Source organism: Silurus aristotelis (genome assembly GCF_946808225.1).
Source record: "Silurus aristotelis genome assembly, chromosome: 13".
NCBI lineage: Eukaryota > Metazoa > Chordata > Actinopteri > Siluriformes > Siluridae > Silurus > Silurus aristotelis.
In genome coordinates, this window is record NC_139586.1 from 23,864,560 (window position 1) to 23,888,369 (window position 23,810).

Below are 23,810 nucleotides of genomic sequence, written 5' to 3' on the forward strand. Positions count from 1 at the left end.
CTAGCTCTCGGCTGATTATCCTCTTCATGTCGGCTCTTATTAGAATAAATATGTTAATTAGCATGTTTTCGAAAAGCTTGTGTTCAATGGCTGCTGCAACCAGCAGTGGTGTGGAAGTGTGTGTGTGTATGCGTGTGTGTGTGTGTATATCCCTAGCCAGTGTAATAGATTTTCTTTATGTTTTTTTGCAGAAGAATGATGACCACCAGTGTAAACTTTGGATTAATGATGCATGAGCCCTGTGTGTGTGTGTGTGTGTGTGTGTGTGTGTGTGTGTGTGGACATTGAGTATTTATTGACTCATTAAACTTCGAAATGCAGTAGCTTGTAGCTCACAGTGCTCTCACATGGCTTTTTTTTCGCCACGATGCATGCAGCTGGCTGTGCAAGGGGAAAAACAAACTGACACAGAATGTTCCGACTCTCTCTGATTATCCCAGAACAGAAATCTCGGGCTGATACGGGCTTCGTTTCCAAATGTTGAATTTCACATGACTAATGCCGGGCGATTTTTAATAGTCCTTTGCGATTGTACAGACATGATCCCTAAGTCACGTAGGATCTCGCTTGCCATAATGTCCGACTGGAGCAGTCAAAAACTTACACGCACAAGAAAATGATTCATACGCAGGGTTACGTTATTAGTCCTTGACTCGCGTTCTTTCACTAACGGTAGCTTGAAGCAAACAAATATAATCTGTAGCGTTAATTCTGTTCACGACATTTCATTGTGATTAAAACATCATACAAACACTCCTTTTCCCTCCATCACTCTAAGTTTCTCTTTTTTTGTACTGTCTACCTGACTAAACTTTCTTTCGGCTTCTACCGTTAGGGGTCGCCACAGCGGATCATCCGCATGTTTGATTTGGCACATGTTTTTACGCTGGATGCCCTTCCTAACGCAACCCTCCCCATTTATCCGGGGCCGGCACAAAGGCTTGTGCAACCCTAATGGCTGGGGTTGAGAGAACCCGGGCCGCAGCGGTGAGAGCGCCGCATCCTAACCACTAGACCACCAGGGAACCTGTACTGTCTACCTGACTGGTTTCCACATTTTCTCTGAGGTGGTTTGAAGTTGTCGAGCTAATCACTCAGGTTCGGCGCTCCTATTGGTTCTTGGTTTGACGGTCTTCGTAGGAGATGTCCCTTTGCAGGAAAGAATGAAATCCTCTGACACTGTCAGAATTTTACTGGAAGAAAAAATTTTGCGCAACGGCTATTAATCAGCTGTCAGTGAACATGTCAAACCTGGAATGGGATCAGTGCTTAAACAACAAATTACATGAAATAAATCTTGATGTTGGGGAAAAAACATATTTTTCATTTTAATAATGGCTGAGATTTAAGTTATTTACACACAACGCCAGATTTGGCACTAAAAACGAACACATACATTTTTATTATAGGGAGGAAATTCCCCAAAAGGTTCATCCTGTCAGAATTCATTATCATTAATTATTATTATACATATTATTTATACATAGACCCGTTTTTCTGCATATACAGCATATGCTTACATATTTGATTTCAGGCAATTTTTAAAGATTATTAAGTGTGTTTAAGCATTTTTCTGGAAGGTTGCGAATGATTTGTACGTTGTGGGGGTGGAGCATTGTTGTGGGAGGGCGGAGCCATGAGGGGGTTACAATAGGAATCTTGCCTAGAAACAGCCCTGACTGTCTACTCCTTTGAGAAACTTGTTATTCTTTTGATACCTTTGGAAAGGCTTTTGATCAAGTTAATCGAAATGTAGTCTTAAGGTTTTTAGAAAAATTAATCAAACATATTATTACATTTTTTTTTATTTTTTTTTTTTATATCTGGCTTTCACCATGAGCAGAGGCATAGAAGCTGGCATGGCATTAAGGAAAAGAAAAACCAGTGATCAAAAACTACAGATTTTTTTTTGAGGATTATAGGAATCTTTTGGGATTTTAAAGATTTGTCTCCGGCAACTAAAACGTGGCCAAAATCGCAGTGTGCACCTGGTTTAAGGCAAATAAAATCAATAATTTGTCAGATTTCCTTTCTTGTATATAGAGTTGCTTTAGGATTTAACACGGGGAAAAATCAGATCGCTGATTCTTATCTCTCTGAATCCAGTTTATATTCTTATAACTGTGTCTGCTTTCGAGATGTGTGCAGTGAAAGGACAGCGAAAGTGCCTTCCCCGTGTCTGAGGGCTGTACAAATGATCCAGCATGCCGCTATCGAATATCGTAACCCATGCAGTGATATGAAGATGTGATCGCTCATGCATGCAGTGTTCACGGATAAGAGAAGCTCTTAGCAACAACTTTTTTTGTCATGCTCGTTTGAAACGGAAGTCAAAGTGGCACCTTTTTGCCCTTCAGCTACTGGTCTTTAGTTATCTTGCGTGACTCATTCTCTCCACTGGCCTTGCACACACACACTCACACACGCACACACGCACGCATACTGTACGCACACACACGGCTAGCACTCGACCCGATTTTTGTCTAACTTTTTTTGAGTTGCTTGCACTGGTGGTTTGTATGCTGATCCCCAGTGTCCTCAAAGATGCATCTGCTGAGCCAGCAAGAGATGCATGTGAGACATGTGTCCAATATGTAGACATCCCTGAGTGTAGCTTCTCGATAACCTACAATTGATTTATTGGTATTTTTATAGTTTGTTAATCATTAACACAAAAGTAAATGATTAGTAGCATGTCAGCATGCAAGCTGGAAAGGTTTATTGGGGGTCATTGTTATAACTGATATTTTGTCCTTTGTCCTTAAATCTCTGGACGGTTTAATAATATCTGTGGTAGAAATGTTGAAAATTTGGTTAGTTTTTTTTTTTTTTTTTTTCATTTGTTTAGTCAGTGTGGGTGATTATGATTGGTCAGCAATGATATTTTAGTCAGTGTTGGTGCTGGTTTGTTTTATGGTTTTGGGTTTACAGTGGCTTGGCTGCATTTGGTTTTGATGGTTTGTGTCACTGTGGTTTGGCTCACCGATGGCAGACTGGTGTAGGCTGGTGGTGTAGGTCAAGGTTTGTAGATTAAATAGTGGTTTGGAGTGGGTTTTTTTTTTTTTTTTTGGCTTGGACCAGTATTGTTGGTTTAGGTTTTGTCAGCATTGGTATTTTGGGTAAGTGTTTTTTGGTTTGGTCAATGTTGGTGGGTTTGGTTAGCGTTTGTAGTTTTGGGTCAGTGTTAGTGGGTTTGGGTCAGTGTTAGTGGGTTTGGGTCAGTGTTAGTAGGTTTGGGTCAGTGTTAGTAGGTTTGGGTCAGTGTTAGTAGGTTTGGGTCAGTGTTAGTAGGTTTGGGAAAATGTTGATGGGTTTGGGTCAATGTTGATGGGTTTGGGTAGTGTTAGTAGGTTTGGGTCAGTGTTAGTAGGTTGTGGTCAGTGTTAGTAGGTTTGGGTCAGTGTTGATGGGTTTGGGTAGTGTTAGTAGGTTTGGGTCAATGTTGATGGGTTTGGGTAGTGTTAGTAGGTTTGGGTCAGTGTTGATGGGTTTGGGTAGTGTTAGTAGGTTTGGGTCAATGTTGATGGGTTTGGGTAGTGTTAGTATGTTTGGGTTTAATGTTGATGGGTTTGGGTCAGTGTTAGTAGGTTTGGGTCAATGTTGATGGGTTTGGGTCAGTGTTGATGGGTTTGGGTAGTGTTAGTTGGTTTGGGTCAGTGTTGATGGGTTTGGGTAGTGTTAGTTGGTTTGGGTCAGTGTTGATGGGTTTGGGTAGTGTTAGTTGGTTTGGGTCAGTGTTGATGGGTTTGGGTAGTGTTAGTTGGTTTGGGTCAGTGTTGATGGGTTTGGGTAGTGTTAGTTGGTTTGGGTCAGTGTTGATGGGTTTGGGTATTGTTAGTTGGTTTGGGTCAATGTTGATGGGTTTGGGTAGTGTTAGTAGGTTTGGGTCAGTGTTGATGGGTTTGGGTAGTGTTAGTTGGTTTGGGTCAGTGTTGTTGAGTTTCAGTCAGCATTGGTATTTGGGTCAGTGGTGTTGGTTTTGGTTAGTGTTGGTGGGATTGTGTCAGTGATGTCGATTTTGGGCCAGTGTTGATTGGTTTGGAACAGTGTTGGTGGGTTTGGGGTCAGTATTGAGTTTGCAATAGTGTTGGTGAGTTTGGGTCAGTGTTGTTGGTGAGTTTGGGTCAGTGTTGGTGGCTTTGAATCCATGTTGCTGAGTTTGGGTCAGTGTTGTTGAGTTTGGGTCAGTGTTGTTTATTGCTTTGGTCTGTGTTCCTGAATTATGTCAGTCTTCTTTTTTTGTTGGTTATCACTGCCATTGTGTTTTTGTTTAACATGAGCCTATGGTAAATTCTTGTAAATTCTTGTAATTAGCTTTCAGTCTTAAATTTGTGTTAGAATGCATTAGTTTCTTTTCTGAGTTGTGTTTGTGGTGTGTTGCTGAAGAGTCCAACATGCACAGTGTTGTGTGTTGAATATGAAACAGCTCTGTATCTGCAGTGCAGCCATTACACTGCTGCAGGGTCAAACTCACTCACACACACACACACACACACACACACACACACACACACACACACCACTTTGTTCCTGACTGCCTGCATCCTTCCCCTGCATTCAGCACCCACAATCGTTTGCTGAATCGACGTCTTCTTTCTTTCTACTGACCTTTAAACATGTATTTTATGGTTTCATTTTTTCGACTGTTAGGGAAAATGGATATTGCCATATTTATCCCTGTAGTCTGGTTTTCGTCGGTTCTTTGTTCAGCGTGATTGAAAATAACCCAAAAACACAGAAAATGCAAGTCAGTTTAAAACGGTCTGTGTTTGTATATATAATGAGAGGATTGCTCATTCAGGCTCATGAGACCCGAGAGCACACTTTTGGCTTCTGACGAGCTCTTTAATACCGAAGTGATTGATTACATGGATTGTGTTTGTTTTTAAACTCGTCCATATATGGCTTTAGTGTGGATTTAGAAGTTAAGCCATTTTAAATCGTCATATTGTTGGTTTTTCTTGACAAAGGAGCACTTTACCTACACGCTGCTAAAGTTGAATGAAATGCATCCAAATAAGGCTGTGCTAACTGCCCTCCACTAGCATGTACACTTTAACAATCTCATACAAACATGATGGTGGGCCTCTTTATTACGACAGAGTTTCAAAATACTAGGATCAGAAAGACCTAAGACCCTGTTAAGTCTCTATTTATAGCTGCGAAATCTCTTGGTCTTTGTTGCCATTACAGATCTTGTGGCTAATGTTTAGGCTTCTGCAGCTTTATATATATATATATATATATATATATATATATATATATATATATATATATATATATATATATATATATATATATATATATATATATATATATATATATATAATCCACTGTATGGACAAAGGTTTGTGGACACCTGACCATAAGATTGCTGTGTGTTTATTGGACATCCCAATCCCCCTTTTCCGTTATAATAACCTCCACCCTTCTGGGAAGATTCGAACATAGTACCGTTTAGTAATTAGTAATGTCAGGTACTGATGAAGGTGAGGTAAAGTGAGGAGGTCTGGGGTGCAGTCAGCATTCCAATTCATCCCGAAGGTGTTAAATAGGGTTAAGGTCAGAGTGCTATATCAGGACACTCAAGATCTTCCACTTCAACCCATGTAAACTATATCTAATTGGAAGTGGTAGCTTAGTGGTTAAGGCTCTGGGTTACTGATCAGAAGGTCAGGGGTTTAAGCCCCAGTATCGACAAGATGCCACTCTTAACCCCTTAGGACAGTTGTATCATGGCTGACCTTGCGTTATGACCCCAGCTTCCTAACATTGCTGTGGCATGCAAAGAAAGAATTTCACTGTGATGAGTAAAAGCTCCTTTTTTTTCATAGTGCTGGCTTTGTGCACAGGATCTTTGCCATGCTGGAACAGGTTTCGATCTCCTATTTCAAGTGAAGGGAAAATTTCATGCTACCGCATTCTATACAATTTTGTGCCTCCAACTTTGAGGTAACATTTTGGGGAAAATCCACATATGGCATAAAAAGACAGGTGTCCCGATACTTTTGTCTATATAATGTGTATGATTATGGTTTTTTTGGTATTAGGTTGTGCGTAATCATTTTATTGCACTGAAATAGTGTGCCATCTAAAAATGGAGGGATGTATGGATAGATGGAGGGGTAAAAGGATGGATAGATTGATTCATTAATCCCAGAGGCAAATTCATGTATTACTTAAAGCAAATATAGAGTAAATGGAGTATATATATATATATATATATATATATAATATAGAGTATTTAAAAACGGCAAATAAGTGGTAAAGAAGAATCAGATGCAGTGTGAGGCTGTGATTTGGGAGTGTAGTTTAGTGTGAATATTCTACATATTTCTGATACACCAGCAGACGTGAGGTAAATCACAGTGACTATGCATTACCAGAGTGGACATTGTGAGCTGTGTTACAGAAGAACAGTGAATGGCATCAGTGGCAGTGTGTATGGAAATAAATAGTGGATCATCTTTGGTCAAGTTCAAATATTGCTCAGTGAGCTAATCGACGACTTCAAAATAAACAATCTAAACCTTTCTGAAACTAATATTCTTATAAATTATCTTATGCACGAGTGTGGTTGTTTTTACACTCATTTTTCAATGGATACGTAAGACAAACGAGTTTCCCCTTTCCAGAATAAATCCATATTGTGTCTAAATCACTCCATATGTCCCATAAAGCTTTTAGTCAGAGACGGAAAAAGCCCATCTTGAAATCTTACAGCTGTGCAGAATTAGCTACGTGAACAGAACTGACAGGAAACAAAGCGCAGGAAGTGTGTTTGAAGTCTCGAACATGGATCATCGACAATAGATCGTCTGTATAGAATCCGCCTAACTGAAATGAAGATACAGCGGTTAGAACGCAGGGGCTGAAAAGACGATAGCAGCACGCGGAACGGATTAGGAAATCCAGATGGTAGGGACAACGAGGGAATCAGGAGCAGTTGATGCCATAAGATGGCAGTAATTATTGGGTGAGATGGCGGATGAAGGTGAACAGGAACCTGCAGGAGTCTTCCTGATGACCTGCGGGAGATAAAAGAGAAGAAAAATCAATTTGTGTGGTGCCGTGGTCTAAACCATCATCACTTACACACTTATATGTCAACTAAACTGGGCGGCTGATCACATGATCATATCACATGCTTTATGGATGCATCCAAGTGGAATTAAAGGTGTATATTATCTATTATTAATTGTAAAGTACAAATTGAGACATATAGGACATAGGGTTTTGTCATTACAGGGTGGAGAAAAATTTTTAAACACAAAAAGCTGTGTGTAATTGACAAAATATAGAAAAGTGGCTGGGTTTTGTAGTTGGCTTGATGATATCCATACCATAATATCAAAGATATTTTTTTATAACAATTAATTCATTATAAAGCAGCCTCTTTTTTTTTTATTTTTATAAAAAGCTTGTTTGAAAAATGCCCATTACTATTATATGGCTACATATAAGGAGATTTTATTATCTACTTTACCTTCACAATATCTACACTATATGATCAAAAGTTTGTGGACACTTGAACTGTATGTATATCCACATTTTTTGTGCTCGTTTAGCCACAAGGGTGATAGAAAAACTGATGCAGGTGAGATAATTGTCCTTATTTAAAGTTCTGAAGGTCATAGATTCTTAATGATGGTTCTTTTAGATGCTGCAAGGTCTTAAGCTAGCTACACATTGTTTATGGGTTTATATCTATAGCGCTTTTTCACAATGGACATCGTCTCAAAGCAGCTTTACAGACCTTAAGAATGAAAGTGAATTGTGTATTTATCCCTGATGAGCAAGCCTATAAAACACACACATACGCCGTCCCCAAGGGCAAGGTTGAGGTATGAGTCATACCTTCAGCAGCTGCTGTGAGTTAAGTTGGCTAAGCGCTAACACAGGTGACTCACCTCGCCTCAGAGCTATTTGTTTATTTTTTTCATTAGCTTTTAACTCGTCTTTACCCTCGAATTAATTTGACCCGGGGTGTTGTTTTTGTAAATGCTCTTTATTAATAAACCAGACTTGGCTCGACAGGAGCTTGTGTCCCGCTTAATCGGAAACATCCTGATAGGCTGCGATGGCGTGTTTGTTCCCTGTTTGCTGATATCTAATCAATTATTTTTTTTTTTCGAGCTCGAGTTTGATTGACCCTCATTTGCCCGAGCAAAGCGGATGTCGGTGACGTTAGACCTTTGCCCCAGGCTTGGAGTGCAGGAAATCGACATCTAGAACATGACACATTTCACTAACAAATACGTTAATAAGCAGGAAGAAATGGCTCATCTTGCTTTATTAGTTTTCGGAGGACAGAGTTTACTCTTTATCCGGCTGCAGTGTTTGTCTTTAGTGCAGAAAAGGTTCATTTCTTGTCAACAGCATTTTTTTTTTATTTAAAGGAGGTGTGAAACATTTTTCATGCTTTCGTAATAAAATACGGTTAGATATAGTCAAAATGCTTTACATTTAGCAGACTAACTAAATAGTGTCATACCCATTGAATCAGGGTAAATAGGTTGACTGATAAATTAGCAAGATGCCTTAAACCAGCATTATAGGAAACAAGTTACTGCCAAACTCTAACATTAGGAACAGGCTGATTTCAAAAACTAGCATTAGGAAACAAGTAAAAAAAAAAACTAGCATTATAATAAAGACCAGTTAGCATGATTCCTTTGATCTGTGTCTCAATATGCTGGCATTTTACATCACCAGCAATGTTGGAAACAATTGAACTTAAGAACTAGCATTCGATTAAATAGGCTAATTCAAAAACTAGCGTTATTAACTAGCTTTATTTTTAGTGTAAGTGTGTATTTAATGCTTACATGCCGGCTTTCATCTTTAGCTAGCATAAAACCGGATGAGGAGGAAACCAATCTTGAACTAGCAGTGTAGTAATTAACATTACACCTGTTTATTGTTGTCTGAATGACGTTAGAGGCTTTTGCTAACATGTTAAACTTTGTTGGTGAGTAAAAGTTGTTTACCACAAGAGCACTAAGCAGTGATACTCTCTGCCCAAACAGCCCCAAGATGGAAATGTGTGAAAGCCGTGACAGAAACAGTTCAGCGACGTTTTGTTCACAACAATTTTAACATCACACGTGTCAGTCCTACCAAAGCTGCTTGGAGAATCCTAGATCATTGATAGTTTGTGGATGCTTTGTAGATGATTGGAGCTGGTTTATGGATGCTTTGTAGATGATGGCAGGTGGTGTATAGATGTGTGATAAATGACTGTAGATGGTTTATGGATGTGCTGTAGAATATGGGAGATGGTTCATGTGGATGTGTTGTAGATGATTCGAGATCGTTCATGAGGCGTTAATGATGGGAAGTGATTTATGGGTGCATTGTAGATGATGGGAGGTGGTGTATGGATGCGTTGTACAAGATGGGAGATGGTGTATGTGTGCATTGTAGATTATGAGAGATGTGTTTTTGATGGGTTAGAGATGGTTAGTAATGCATTCTAGCTGATGGGAGATGGTTTGTAGATGCATTGTAGAGGATTGGAGATGGTTTATGGATGTGTTGTAGAAGTTGGGAGATTAAAGGAACTGTTTGAGAGTGTTTCATTATCCACTTCAAACAAAGTGCTGCAAAAGAGCGGGGGGAGGTGCTACCAGATTAGCAGACGTTGAAACCTGTTGTGTTGAGGAACAGTCTGTTGCTGTACCGGTGAATCACCTCACCACCAATTCCACTTCAAACGAATCGTAGGTGATTATCCACACACAAAGCAAAGGAAGAGGAAGAGTGGAGTTCGGCGTGAGGGCTTTGTTTCTGCTCAACGTTTTCTCATAGAGTTTTCGCCAGATTCACAAAGTGCTAGAGTTTATCTCCCAGATGGCATGTGAAATAAAATGAAGCGGATGATGAAAGAGACTCTCGAAGCACATTGTTTTTCCTATAAACACAATGAGCAAGGAATGAGGGCATGAATAAAGTGCTAACACTGCAGTCAACAGACTAACCCACAAGCTAGCATTATAGTAAACATACCAACACACAAATTTGCATGGTCATAATCATGCTAACTCAGAATTAGCACTGTATTAAATATCCTGAATCTAGTGTTTTGATTAGCAGAGTGAAATACAGTAGTAATACAGTCAAACAGCTAAATACCAAAAACAGGCTAAACATAAATGTAGCATTATACAAAATTCCTAAACTAGCTTTGAAGTTAACAAGCTAACTTAAAAATGAATGTTCTAGTACACAAGTTAACTTGCAAACTGCATTAGATAAACAAACTAATTCAAACCAAACCAAAAACTAGCCTTAAAATACACATGCTAACTCAACATCTACCATTCTAGTAAACAGCTTAACTTAAAACTAGCATTAGAGTACACAAGCTAACCAAAAAACTAGCATTGTAATACACAGGCTAACTCAACAACTAGCGTTATAGTGAACAGGTTAACTTGAAAACTAGCATTATTGTAAACAAGCTAACCCAAAAACTAGCATTGTAATACACAGGCTAACTCAACAACTAGCTTTATAGTGAACAGGTTAACTTAAAAACTAGCATTATTGTAAACAAGCTAACCCAAAAACTAGCATTGTAATACACAGGCAACCTCAACAACTAGCGTTATAGTGAACAGGTTAACTTGAAACTAGCATTATGGTAAACAAGCTAACATTTAAAATCTAGCGTTATAGTACACGTCAACTAGCGAGATTCCTTGACCTTTGGGCTTGTTCCTAAACAGGGAATCTGAGCATTTTATGCGAAATTAAGTTGATGTTGAGGGTAGCTTCTTTAGAATTTTGTTTTTTAGCTTTACTGAATCTTGTTTTTTCACAGAAATCGGAGGAAAATGTTGATGTTGTAGAGGTTTATGTGTACGTTTCTTTTTCACCGTGTCTTTATTTTCGGTGTCAATAATTATTTTCCGCAGGGGCATAGGTAAATTTTTATAGATTATCCTTTGGTCTCAGCTAGCATAAACCCAAGGAGGGGTTAATAATGTTTATAACAGGGGTGAATTACAGTTACTGTAAGTGTGTGTGTGTGTGTGTGTGTGTGTGTGTGTGTGTGTGTGTGTGAGAGAGAGAGACAGAGACACTCCCACAACCTGCCCAAGCAGGCTTGTGTTTCATTCCTGTGTTATACTTTCTCAAGCTACACACACACACACACAGACACACTTACTTACTTACTTACTTTAATACATCATTAACCAGTAATAACACAATTGTAATCCACGTGAGTGGCAAGAGTCAGTAAAGTGTGTGTGTGTGTGTGTGTGTGTGTGTGTGTGTGTGTGTGTGTGTGTGTGTGTGTGTGTGTGTGTGTGTGTGTGTGTGTGTGTGTGTGTGTGTTGGTTGTACGAACACCAGTGCATGTATGTGTTTTGCAGGGTTAATGTTTGTCACTAAGTGTGTCTCAGGTGGTGACAATGTGTTTAATGCTTTGCCATGAGTGTTGAGAACATGTCATCATTGCGTTACTCCAGTTGTGCTAAAGTATTGCACAGATTTCCTCACTGTTGTCGTATTTTTCTGTATTTTTCAGAGCTACACACTGAGAGCCATTTATATGAAAAAATCTGAGGAGAAAGGGCTCATAAGGGTGTGGTGTGTCCGCAGGAGATTCTGTGAGCTCTGGATCAGAGCTTATTTCATTAATTTATTCTAGCGTTCTAATTAGTAGAGTAACATGCAGTAGTAATAAAGTAAAATGGCTAATAATTAAATAGCAGAAACCAGAGAATACAGGCTAATATACAAAATTCCCAAACTAGCAGTATAGTTACAGTCTATCTCAAAAGTCTGCATTCTAGTAAACAAACTAACAAAAAAATAGCATTTTTGTACATGGGCTAACCTAAAAACTAGCATTATAATGCACAGGTTAACTAAAAAATAGCATTATTGTGCATGGGATAACCCAAAAACTAGCATTATAGTACACAGACTTGTGGATGCTCGATCCAAACATGATTTGTACTGCACTTGTGCACAAATGCATCTATTACCTGTCTGTAGTATGTCAAAACAATCTAGCGTTAATCCAGCTGTGCTGAAATATTGTTTAGATTTTCTCACTGTGGTCGTATATTTACATTTGAATTTACAGCATTTAGTAGACGCCCTTAACCAGAGAGACGTAAAAAAAAAAGTGCTTTGAGTCTCTATCAATAAATAAATCAACACTGGTTTGCTAGATTACAAAATTAAGATACCATTAGCCTACAACTCAGATGATTTCCTTATTTTTATAAAAAAAAAAAAAAAAAAAGACTAAGCAAATCAGGAAAAGCGCTAAGTGTTTCAGGAAGAGTTTACCCGTCGCTTGAAGATAGCCAGTGACTCCGTTGTTCGGACATCTACTGGAAGTTCATTCCATAACGTCTTTGCCAAAACAGAAAATAGCCTTGAAGTATACTTACCTTTTACCCGGAGAGAAGGCTGGACCAATCGAGCAGTGCTTGAAGATCTCAGGCAGCATGGTGCTTATATTTCTGTATAGTAGTTGCACATTTGGGAAAAAAATTTATTATAATTTTTTAATGGAAGAGTTGGCAAAAGACAGGGTTGTTACGGGTGTGTTTTGTTAGCAGGAAATTCTGGGAGCTCGGGATCATTGCTTATTTAATTCATTTCTAAATAATAATGACTTATTATATAAATAATCATCTCTGAATGCCAAAATGGTTTCTCATCAAATGGCGTGACTCGTGCACAAGGGACACATCCGGTGTAAATTCGGCATGACGTTGAGGATTTACCATCATTACCATTACCAGCATTACCATCACACAGTACAGCACAATAAAGGTTGATCTGTTTAGCTGATTATTCGTGCCAATTGTTGATTGCTGGGACTATCAGCTATCTGCGAAAATTCATACTGATAGTTTTTCAGGGTTGTGTCTGTTGCTGGAGCGGCTGTGTAGGTCCGCTGTCTTTATGAGAGCGGCCTCTAAAGGCGGATCACTGATGCCACATGCTGTTTGTTTTTACATGTGAGCTTGTGTGCTGCGCGGAGAGTGATATATTATATTTGTTAGTTCAAATGTATAATTTATTTATTAAATAATTGCATTTATTAGTTACATTAATATATTCATATTTATTTCATTTTCATGATTTAATACTGCGTTGTTTTTTTTTGTTTGTTTTTTTTGGTAATATTACAAAATATCTGTCAAATGTCTATTATGTCTATTTTAAAAAGTATCGGGTCATTAATTGGTTATCGGCAAGTACTATCCTACCTAGCTATCGGTATCGGTGAATTACGGTTCCTGTATTCACGTCTAATTAGATTGTTAAAGAAGCTGTGAAAGTAGGAGGAAGTTACCCTGGAGGTTGTAAGAAGGGGACGAAAACATTCCTTTCTGAAGCAAACCATCTAGTGTCACTGGAAACACAGCAATTTAGCAACAATTGCAAGATACAAGTTAATTCCTTTTCCTTGTTCTCTCCCCAGCTATTATTTCTTTCCTGTCTCATCATGTTACTGAGAATCCTGAAAAAAGATAGTAACTTGATAATAGGTAACTTGTCATAAGGTTAAACGTGCATTTAAAATACATTGTAGGAGACAGTTTATAATTTTACATGCCATTTTTTGGATAAAGGAAAATAAGAATATAGTGAAGTCTCTTGTTTCAGCGAAACAGCTCAAGTTGTTTTCCTCTTTCCCTTTTATTCTGGCTAGTTGACGAGCTGAAAATGTGCTTTACACTGCGTCTTTAGCTACTTTGAATGAACAAATTACATTAGCAAGCTTGTTGGATGACTTCCCCTCTATTTTTGAGCTCATTTACCTCCAGTCAAATGACTCTTCTGTCCTGGTTCTCCAATGTTTCATTAAATTTGTCAGGCCTATAATGTCTTTGTTGCTTTTGATATGGATGCCTGCCAAATGCTATAAATATAAATGTTTCTCACATACAATATATATAGACAAAGGTTTGTAGACATCTGACCGTTTTTGAACATCACATTACACATTTAGTCCCCGTTGTAAAAAAAAACTTTCACTCTTCTAGGAAGATGTTTCAGGCGTGTGCTTGTGGAGATTCGTGCTCATTCAGCTACAAGTAGTAAAGTCAGGTACTGATGTAGGTGAGGTGAGGAGGCCTGGGGTGCAGTCAGTGTTCCAGTTCATCCAGGAATATCTTCAGAATGGTTGAGGACAGAACTTTATAGGCAGCTATTTAAGATCTTTCACTCAAGCCCATATAAAACAAATATTCATTAAGTTGGCTTTGTACATGTCCTTCACCGTGCTTCAGGTGTGTTTTTGGATGCAAGGGAAGGAGAACCTTGTTCAGTATTAACTATATAGACCTTGAGTCGTTGATGCTGCTGTTGTTTTTGTTCAATTCCAGATTAAATCATTCCGATTAAATGATTCTGGATTAAATATGTACGACTGGATCTGACTGTTAGCCATAGTTAATTTAAGACTATAAAATTTTATTTATGTTCCTGTATTATTTATAGCAATATAGCAGCCAGCAGACGGAAAGGTACACATGCTCATGACTCTAGCTCCGCCCACGACTGGCTTCCAGGAGCTTAGCTGTTTTCAGTGTAAACCTTTATCTTTCTTTTACAAATTTGAAAAAATTAAGATTCAAAAGATATGAAGGATGAAATCGGGCAAAACTGTCCCCTTAAGGCCGTGTCCACACTAATACGTTTTCATTTAAAAGCGCAATTTTTCTCTCTGTTTTGGTCTTCAGTCAACACTAAGTTGAGATTTTAGGCTAAGAAAACGTAGCTTTTTGAAAACACTACGAAATGGATACATTGGAAAACAGAGTTTTCGTGTGGTGGTGTGGACTGTGAAAACCGAGGCTTTTGAAAACATCCTGCGGTTTGCTAATGCCCAATACAGGGATGTAAGTGTTTTCAGATGTTACTCTGTACTCGATACAATACATACACATACGTGTAAAAAACATCCACATCCATATCCATGTCCCATATTATAACTGTTTACCTGCTGCTTTTTATTAAATTCGTTTTTAAGAAGAAGGAGGAGCATAGGGTGATGTATAAGAGAAGAGGAAGATGCGCACAGGTGGACTATATTCCATGCAGGAGATGCAACCTGGAGACATGGAAACTGGTGTTGGTAGGGGACAGTGTGGTTAGACAGCGTCAGATGGTGGTATGAAAAATGGCTTTGGAGTTGAAGTAGAGGAGGAGAGTGAGGACTGAAAAAAAAGAATAAGATGGTAGAAGCTGAAGGAGGAAGACTGTAGTGTGAGATTCAGGGAAGAGGTCAGACGGGCTCGGTGGTGGTGATGAAGTGCTGAATAAATGGGCAACTACTGCAGAAGTGATAAGGGAGACTGATATAAAGCTACTTGGTGTGACATCTGGAAAGAGAAAGGAAGACACAGAGATGTGGTGGTGGAATAAGGAATTGCAAAAGAGCATAAGGAGAAAGAGGTTGGAGAAACAGAATTGGGATTTGCAGAGAGATTAGAAAAGTACAAGGAGATGCAGCAGCAGGTAAAAGAGGTATGTGGCAAAAGGCATATGAAGTTGGACAGCAAGGAAGGTGAAAAGGATTTGTAGTGATTGGCCAGGCAGAGGGACCGAGCTGGGAAGGATGTGCTGCAAGTTAGAGCAATAAAGGATGGTGATGGAAATGTGTTGACTGGTGAGGAGAGTGTGTTGAGAAGATAGAGGGAGTATTTTGAACAGCTGATGAATGAGGAAAAAGAGAGAAAGAGAAGGGTGGATAATGTGGAGGTGGTGAAGCAGGAAGTGATTATTAAGAGGATGAAGAGTGGAAAGTCAGTTGGACCAGATGACATACCAGTAAAAGCATGGAGATGTTTAGGAGAGATGGCAGTGGAGTTTTTAAACCAGATTGTTTAACAAGATTCTGGAAGGTGAGAAGATGCCTGAGGAATGGAGAAGGAGTGTGCTGGTACCGATCTTTAAGAATAAGGGAGATGTGCAGACCTGCAGTAACTTCAGAGGAATAAAGTTGATCAGTCACACCATGAAGTTATGGGAAAGAGTAGTGGAAGCCAGGCTGAGTAGAAGAAGACATGCTGTTTTTGCACATTTTATTGTGTATATTTTAACAAGTACAATCTTGTTTACAGTTCTCTTTTTTTGCACATTGTACTGTATAATATACAAAAGGTATAATAGTCTACGCTTTTTTCTGTATCTATTCTGCACTCTCTTATATTGTTGGTTTGCACACGATGCAGTGTATGTGGCTCGGACAGCTTACTTTAGTCCTCAGCTCTGTGTTATGTAGCTTTATGTTGTGTTATGTAGCTCTGTGGTGTTTTATGTAGCTCTATGTTGTTTTATGTAGCACCAGGGTTCGGGAGAAATGGTGTCTCATTTCACTGTCTACTGTGGCAGCTATATATGATTGAAATGACAGTAAAAGCTTCTTGGCTTTTGGGAAGCAGTTGAAAAACGATAGCGTGGACGCAGAGCGGGTTTTTAAGACAAAAACGCCATTTTTTTATTTATCCGGATTAGTGTGGACATAGCCAGCTGTTCCAGTACTTTCAATAATATGTTCCAATACTTTTTACTAGATTGAAATGAAAAACAAAACCAAACAGCAGAATAACATGGATAACACCTAGATGATCTACATGTAAATATCAGGAAGCTGAGATTTCGATCCATCATCTCATTCATCTTTTGATCCCAGACTCAAATATCTTAAGTGTACTACTTTCTGAGTGGATGAGCTTTAAGATTTGTATGAAAAGCTTCATGTTTTGCTCGTGTGATTGTCCATTAATTAGCTGAGCATAATTGTGTGTGTGTGTGTGTGTGTGTGTGTGTGTGTGTGTGTGTGTGTGTGTGTGTGTGTGTGTGTGTGTGTGTGTGTGTGTGTGAACCCTGGCTAAAGTAACTTGCCTCTGGGATCAAGTCGTGTTTATTGTTCACACAGTTAAAGGGCCGGGTTCAGTTCCCGAGCAGGAAGTGCAGTTTCCCTGCGCTCTACATCCGTGTGGTGGAGACAATGTAAACACAGCCGTGTTAATCGGGAGGGAAAACACACAAACAAGGAGCCAGAAGTATAAATTCTCAAGTGCACGTACATGTCACACTGTTCGGGAGGGGGTGGTGTGTTTTGTGTTTTTTGTGTGTGTGTGTGTGCGTGTGCGTGTGCGTGTGCGTGTGCGTGTGTGTGTGTGTGTGTGTGTGTGTGTGTGTGTGTGTGTGTGTGTGTGTGTGTGTGTGTCAAATATAGGGGTGTAATGCTTTATAAGGTGCATCAATACTGCTATTACTGTACGTTCTGGCTTTGCCTCCTGTTGCATGCAGAGGTGTGTGTGTGTGTGTGTGTGTGTGTGTGTCAGCATGTGAAGGGTTAATGAGGGGCGGATCTGTCTCCACGCTAGAAGAGGCCATTGAATGGCTGCCTTCCATGGACAGCAAATACATTGGTTAAGCGTGAGGGCGGATCTCGGGCTGCACCAAAACCATGGAGTGGATTTTTCCAGAATTGTGTGTGTGTGTGTGTGTGTGTTTGTGTTTGTGTGTGTGTGTGTGATGAGCTCCACTGTGTGAAAAGGGGCGACCGAGAGCAAGATGTTTTGCTTGATGCATTTCGCGGGATCGTTTTAGACGATCGAAGTAAAAAAATGTGAAGGACTTCTTTATATATTTTTGCAATTGAGACTGGTCTTATTTTTGTAATCGAGAAAGAGAAAAGCTAAAGGCAAAGCTCAACATACATAAAACCTACAAAAATCATACAAAAAACCCTACAAACATTCAAGCTTAGAGTTAGTAATATATTTTCTTTATAACCTACGAAATCTGAAGAGGTTTAAGGTCTGGTCACATGCAACGAAACGCTAATCATTTGCCGATATTCAAATTTAGTCAAATTTTATATAGTTCAGGTTCATTCATTTGATTGGTCGAGCGTTGTGTTCTAGTGTGAGTCTGTCTTTCTGCTGCTGTGTTTAAACCATAAAATGTTCTTTTGGAATTTTAAATTGAAGTTCATCGAAAGGCCAACTTTAATTAATTTCTATCAAAATCATAAAAAGCCCAAAGTGTGGGAAAAGAAATGATCTGCTCATGATCCAATACGTAGAAGGCTTGGGCTTGCATGGCAGCTTCAGGGGTGGGATCACTACTCTTTGTTGATGAGGTAGTGTCTCGTGATTGTATCAGCAAAATGAAATCCAAAGTCTACAGAAACATTGACCGTTCTCACGTCAAAGTCTATGTCCTACTTTCGAACGGTTGCTACAGCACACATGGAAACAATACATTGATTATAAAAAGGAGCTTGACTCAATAGGTGTCATCATTCTACAGTCTACATGCGTGCCATTTATTATATCCGTGATATTTTTTGTAATAGTTTTAAGCAACTGCTGAAATCGTACAGACTGTAAAAAGCATAACGGTTGATTGTGATTGGTCAGAACACTAATCCACAGTTTTCTATAATAGCAGCTCTGACAGTAGGGAAACACAGATGTGTTCTAAAGCATTAGAGTTTCTATAGCAGCAGCTCATGCAGCTCCACTTAAACACAAAATATTGTGGTTTCTAATGTGGTTTATCGTAATGCGTTCTTAGAAATGACTGAATAATTCTTTTAAAAAGATTTCCAAAGTATTATAATAAATTTCAGGAAAGACAAACCCACAGATCGATCTTTACGTATCTGTTATGTTTTGTATTGTAATAAATCCCAGCAAACACGCAAGCTGCAGGTGTTTTTTTAATTTTTTTAATTTTTTCATTTTTTTTTCTTCTTCTAAGGGAATGAATTAACTACAGGATTTTGTAAAACTTAGATTTAAGGCTCAGTAGAAAAACAAATCACAGAATATAAATGATCGAGTTCTTTGAAGGGTTAAGTCTTTTTCGTCTTTTTTTTTTTTCTTTTGACCCCTCCTCTCCGCTGGTCTTCCTCTGTCGAGTCATCCAATCAGGACAAACTTCATCGTCTTGAACTCCTTCACCTCTGTCCCTCTTTTCAGGCAGGCGGAGCTCCAGGCGCTAAAAAAACGAAGGGGGTTTGTGATGGTTTGTTCCAGTGGGGCCCCCTAGTGCCACATAATGCAGGGTTCTTACAGGACATTCAGCAATTCGGCAGATTTATTGCTGATGTCAGACTGCAGGCAAAAAAACACTTGCAGTCCAAAGGCTGAAATCCTGCTATGATCACTCTCTCTATCTCTCTCTCTCTTTAACTCTCTCTATAACTCTCTCTATAACTCTCTCTCTCTCTCTCTCTCTCTCTCTCTCTCTCTCTCTCTCTCTCTCTCTCTAACTCTCTCTCTCTCTCTCTCTCTCTCTCTCTCTCTCTCTCAATCTATTCAATTTAACGTACTATATTGGCATTTTTGTTTACATACACAATTTGCATAATGAAATAATGAAGACAAAAGTAATATAAAAATGCAAAATATATACAGTGAAGAAAATAAGTATTTGAACACCCTGCTATTTTGCAAGTTCTCCCACTTAGAAATCATGGAGGGGTCTGAAATTGTCATCGTAGGTGCATGTCCACTGTGAGAGACATAATCTAAAAAAAAAAAAATCCAGAAATCACAATGTATGATTTTTTTAACTATTTATTTGTATGATACAGCTGCAAATAAGTATTTGAACACCTGAGAAAGTCAATGTTAATATTTGGTACAGGAGCCTTTGTTTGCAATTACAGAGGTCAAACGTTTCCTGTAGTTTTTCACCAGGTTTGCACACACTGCAGGAGGGATTTTGGCCCACTCCTCCACACAGATCTTCTCTAGATCAGTCAGGTTTCTGGCCTGTCGCTGAGAAACACGGAGTTTGAGCTCCCTCCAAGATTCTCTATTGGGTTTAGGTCTGGAGACTGGCTAGGCCACGCCAGAACCTTGATATGCTTCTTACAGAGCCACTCCTTGGTTATCCTGGCTGTGTGCTTCGGGTCATTGTCATGTTGGAAGACCCAGCCTCGACCCATCTTCAATGCTCTAACTGAGGGAAGGAGGTTGTTCCCCAAAATCTCGCAATACATGGCCCCGGTCATCCTCTCCTTAATACAGTGCAGTCGCCCTGTCCCATGTGCAGAAAAACACCCCCAAAGCATGATGCTACCACCACCATGCTTTACAGTAGGGATGGTGTTCTTGGGATGGTACTCATCATTCTTCTTCCTCCAAACACGTTTAGTGGAATTATGACCCAAAAGTTCTATTTTGGTCTCATCTGACCACATGACTTTCTCCCATGACTCTTCTGGATCATCTAAATGGTCATTGGCAAACTTAAGACGTGCCTGGACATGTGCTGGTTTAAGCAGGGGAACATTCCGTGCCATGCATGATTTCAAACCATGACGTCTTAGTGTATTACCAACAGTAACCTTGGAAACGGTGGTCCCAGCTCTTTTCAGGTCATTGACCAGCTCCTCCCATGTAGTTCTGGGCTGATTTCTCACCCTCCTTAGGATCATTGAGACCCCACGAGGTGAGATCTTGCATGGAGCCCCAGTCCGAGGGAGATTGACAGTCATGTTTAGCTTCTTCCATTTTCTAATGATTGCTCCAACAGTGGACCTTTTTTCACCAAGCTGCTTGGCAATTTCCCCGTAGCCCTTTCCAGCCTTGTGGAGGTGTACAATTTTGTCTCTAGTGTCTTTGGACAGCTCTTTGGTCTTGGCCATGTTAGTAGTTGGATTCTTAATGATTGTATGGGGTGGACAGGTGTCTTTATGCAGCTAACGACCTCAAACAGGTGCATCTAATTTAGGATAATAAATGTAGTGGAGGTGGACATTTTAAAGGCAGACTAACAGGTCCTTGAGGGTCAGAATTCTAGCTGATAGACAGGTGTTCAAATACTTATTTGCAGCTGTATCATACAAATAAATAGTTTAAAAATCATATATTGTGATTTCTGGATTGTTTTTTTTAGATTATGTCTCTCACAGTGGACATGCACCTACGATGACAATTTCAGACCCCTCCATGATTTCTAAGTGGGAGAACTTGCAAAATAGCAGGGTGTTCAAATACTTATTTTCCTCACTGTATAAAGAGAAATAAACAGTGAAAATAAATCAAATCAAATGGGAACAGTGACAAAATTGCAGCTTGCTGTCAGGACAAAACGATAAGTGTTAAGTTGTTATGTGCGATTTTAAAATAATTTAGAAGTTGGAGATAAAATATATACAAGTTAAAGTTACACAAACTAGAAAAATAGCAAATAGTATGCATGTTATGTGTAGTGGTCTCTCTGTGTCTCTCTCTCTGTCTCTCTCTCTGTCTCTCTCTCTCCCCCTCAGTCCCTCTGTCTCTCTCTCTTTCTCTGTCTCTTCTAACTTTCTTTTTCCTTTTATTCTCTCACTCTTTCACACTTTCTCTTTTTCCTCTTTTTGTCTCTCCTTCACACCTACTCTTTTTTTTCAATCCCCACCTCTCTCTCTCTCTCTCTCTCTTGCTCTTTCACACATTCTCTCTTTCTATCCCCACCTCTCTCTCTCTCTCTCTCTCTCTCTCTCTCTCTCTCTCTCTCTCTCTCTCTCTCTGTGCCTTCATCATTTTTGTAAATGTTTCAAGAAACACATCTGAAACTTAGGCTTCCTATTGTTTTTTTTATTTTTTATTGTTTTTTTATGTATTTGAATATTGTAATAACTTGAATGAATTAACAATGAATATTGCTCATTCGTTTACTTGTTTGTTTGTTTATTTTATTTTTTTTATTTCATTATTTTATTCTTTCTTCGTTTTTTTACGTTTAAACGTTAATATTTATGTAATGTTATTTATGCATCATGAAAAAATGTTATGGCACAACAAAACTGCATGTTTCATGTTTTGAATAATGTAATAAATCCCAGAAAGCACCCGAATCCCAGTTCTGCTCATATTGAGAGGACTTTATTTAGTCTTATATAACGTATTTATTTATTTAAAAAAGTATTGCAATCAATTTCAGGAAAAGACATGCAACCACATATAAAAGATAAAAATCTCTGAATTGAGTTCACTTGGAACAAAAGGCAGCAATTACATGAAGTAGTAAATAATAATAATAATAGCAATATGAATGATAATAATGAATACTGATGATGTGTGTTTCCTCTGTCCTCAGTTTGTCCTGCTGCATGTAAATACCACGCTTGCACCGCGTCCAATCAGTGCTGTCATGAACAGTGTCTGGGCGGCTGCTCGGAGGCGGGCAGTGCCAGCGCCTGTGTGGCATGTCGTCACTTCCTGCATGGGGACACGTGTGTGGAACGATGTCCTTCCGGTTACTACACCTTTAAAGGGTGGCGTTGCGTCTCCTTCCAGTTCTGTCAGGACCTTCACAACCGCTGCAAACAGACAAAGACCAAAGACTGTCACCAGTACGTCATTCATGATGGAGCCTGTATCCCAGATTGCCCTTCAGGATACACCAACATGGACTTCTCGTGAGTAACACTTTCATTTACATGTAACAGTGAACCAGTCCTGAACACACTTTCCCAGGGTGAACCAAACAGTTCCTGCTCGAGTTCCTGAACCTTACAACAAGCTGTCTCTGAAAAGAACAGAATTTCCTTTCTTTCTTTCTTTCTTTCTTTCTTTCTTTCTTTCTTTCTTTCTTTCTTTCTTTCTTTCTTTCTTTCTTTCTTTCTTTCTTGCTTGCTTTCTTGCTTTCTTTCTCCCCTCCTCCTGTCTTTTTTAAATTTTAATTTATTATTTATCTTTTGCTCTTGTATTCTATCAATCTCTCCTTTCCTCATTTGTTCTTCTTTGCCTTTCTTTTTTTTTTTTTGCTGTTTCTTTCTTTTTCATCTTACATCTTTTGACTTAATCTTTCACTCGTTTTTTCCTTGTTTCATTCGTTCCTTAGCACTTTTGCTTTTTTTTTTTCCTTCATTTGTTTTTGTTCTTTTTTTTTCCTTTTTTCCTTTGTCTCAATCATTATTTTTTTTTCCTCCTTTGTTTCTTTCGTGCAGTTTGTACGTTTTAAAGGCTTGATTGGATTTCTCTTTTACAAGGACTCGGAAATTGGTAATTTGGTTGTTTTTCTGCTGCAGCCACCTTCTCCTGCAGGCTTTCACTAATAAGCCCTGAGTACACACACACGTTTGCGTGCACACACACTTTTTTCCCCCTGTTGTTTTCCACAAGTAGATGTGATAAACATTTTTTTTTGTTCTTTTGTTCTGTTTTTTGTTCTTTTGTTTTGGTTTGGTTTATTAGCAGAATTTAATATTTTTTGTTTTTTAACGTTTTATTCAAAACTGAAATAATCATTTTAACCATTAAAAAAAAAAAAAAAATATATATATATATATATATATATATATATATATATATATATATATATATATATATATATATATTATTATTATTATTATTATTATATTAACTCCTCTTCTTCTTCCTTTTCTCATTCGCATTATAGTAGCTCTTATTAATTAACTCCTAATGTGAATTTTTAAAGAGAGAGAAATAGAAAAACTCTGTCACAGGGATGTCCAGAAACACAGTTTCAGCTTTACCTTGGACATTCGAGACTCCTTTAATTAACTGTTTTTTTATTTTTTATTTATTTTTTTATTTTGCAGGTTAAACTGTACTCTGTGTGCTGGACTTTGTCCTAAGCTGTGTACCGGAGTGCACACGATCGACTCTGTCACGGCGGCTCAGGCTCTGCGCGGTTGCACCGTCCTCAACGGAAGCCTCATCATAAAGATCCGTGGAGGCAGTAAGCACCATTTACCTTTTTTCTCCCCCAACTTATTAACTAGAATGTAACAATCACTCTGTCTCTGATAAAAGACAGATACATTATAAACCTTAAAATCTCTGAACTCT

General features: G+C 38.7%; 1 protein-coding gene across 1 annotated transcript in view; it reads left to right on the top strand.

Annotated features, from left to right (window-relative positions):
- insrb (insulin receptor b) overlaps window positions 1–23,810 on the top strand; it is a 92,588-nt gene that overhangs the window by 47,488 nt on the left and 21,290 nt on the right. Inside the window, exons 3-4 of the mRNA XM_083559013.1 lie at window positions 22,093–22,414; window positions 23,561–23,700. Coding sequence (XP_083415139.1) covers window positions 22,093–22,414; window positions 23,561–23,700 — 462 coding nt within the window. The remainder of the gene's footprint in view (window positions 1–22,092; window positions 22,415–23,560; window positions 23,701–23,810) is intronic.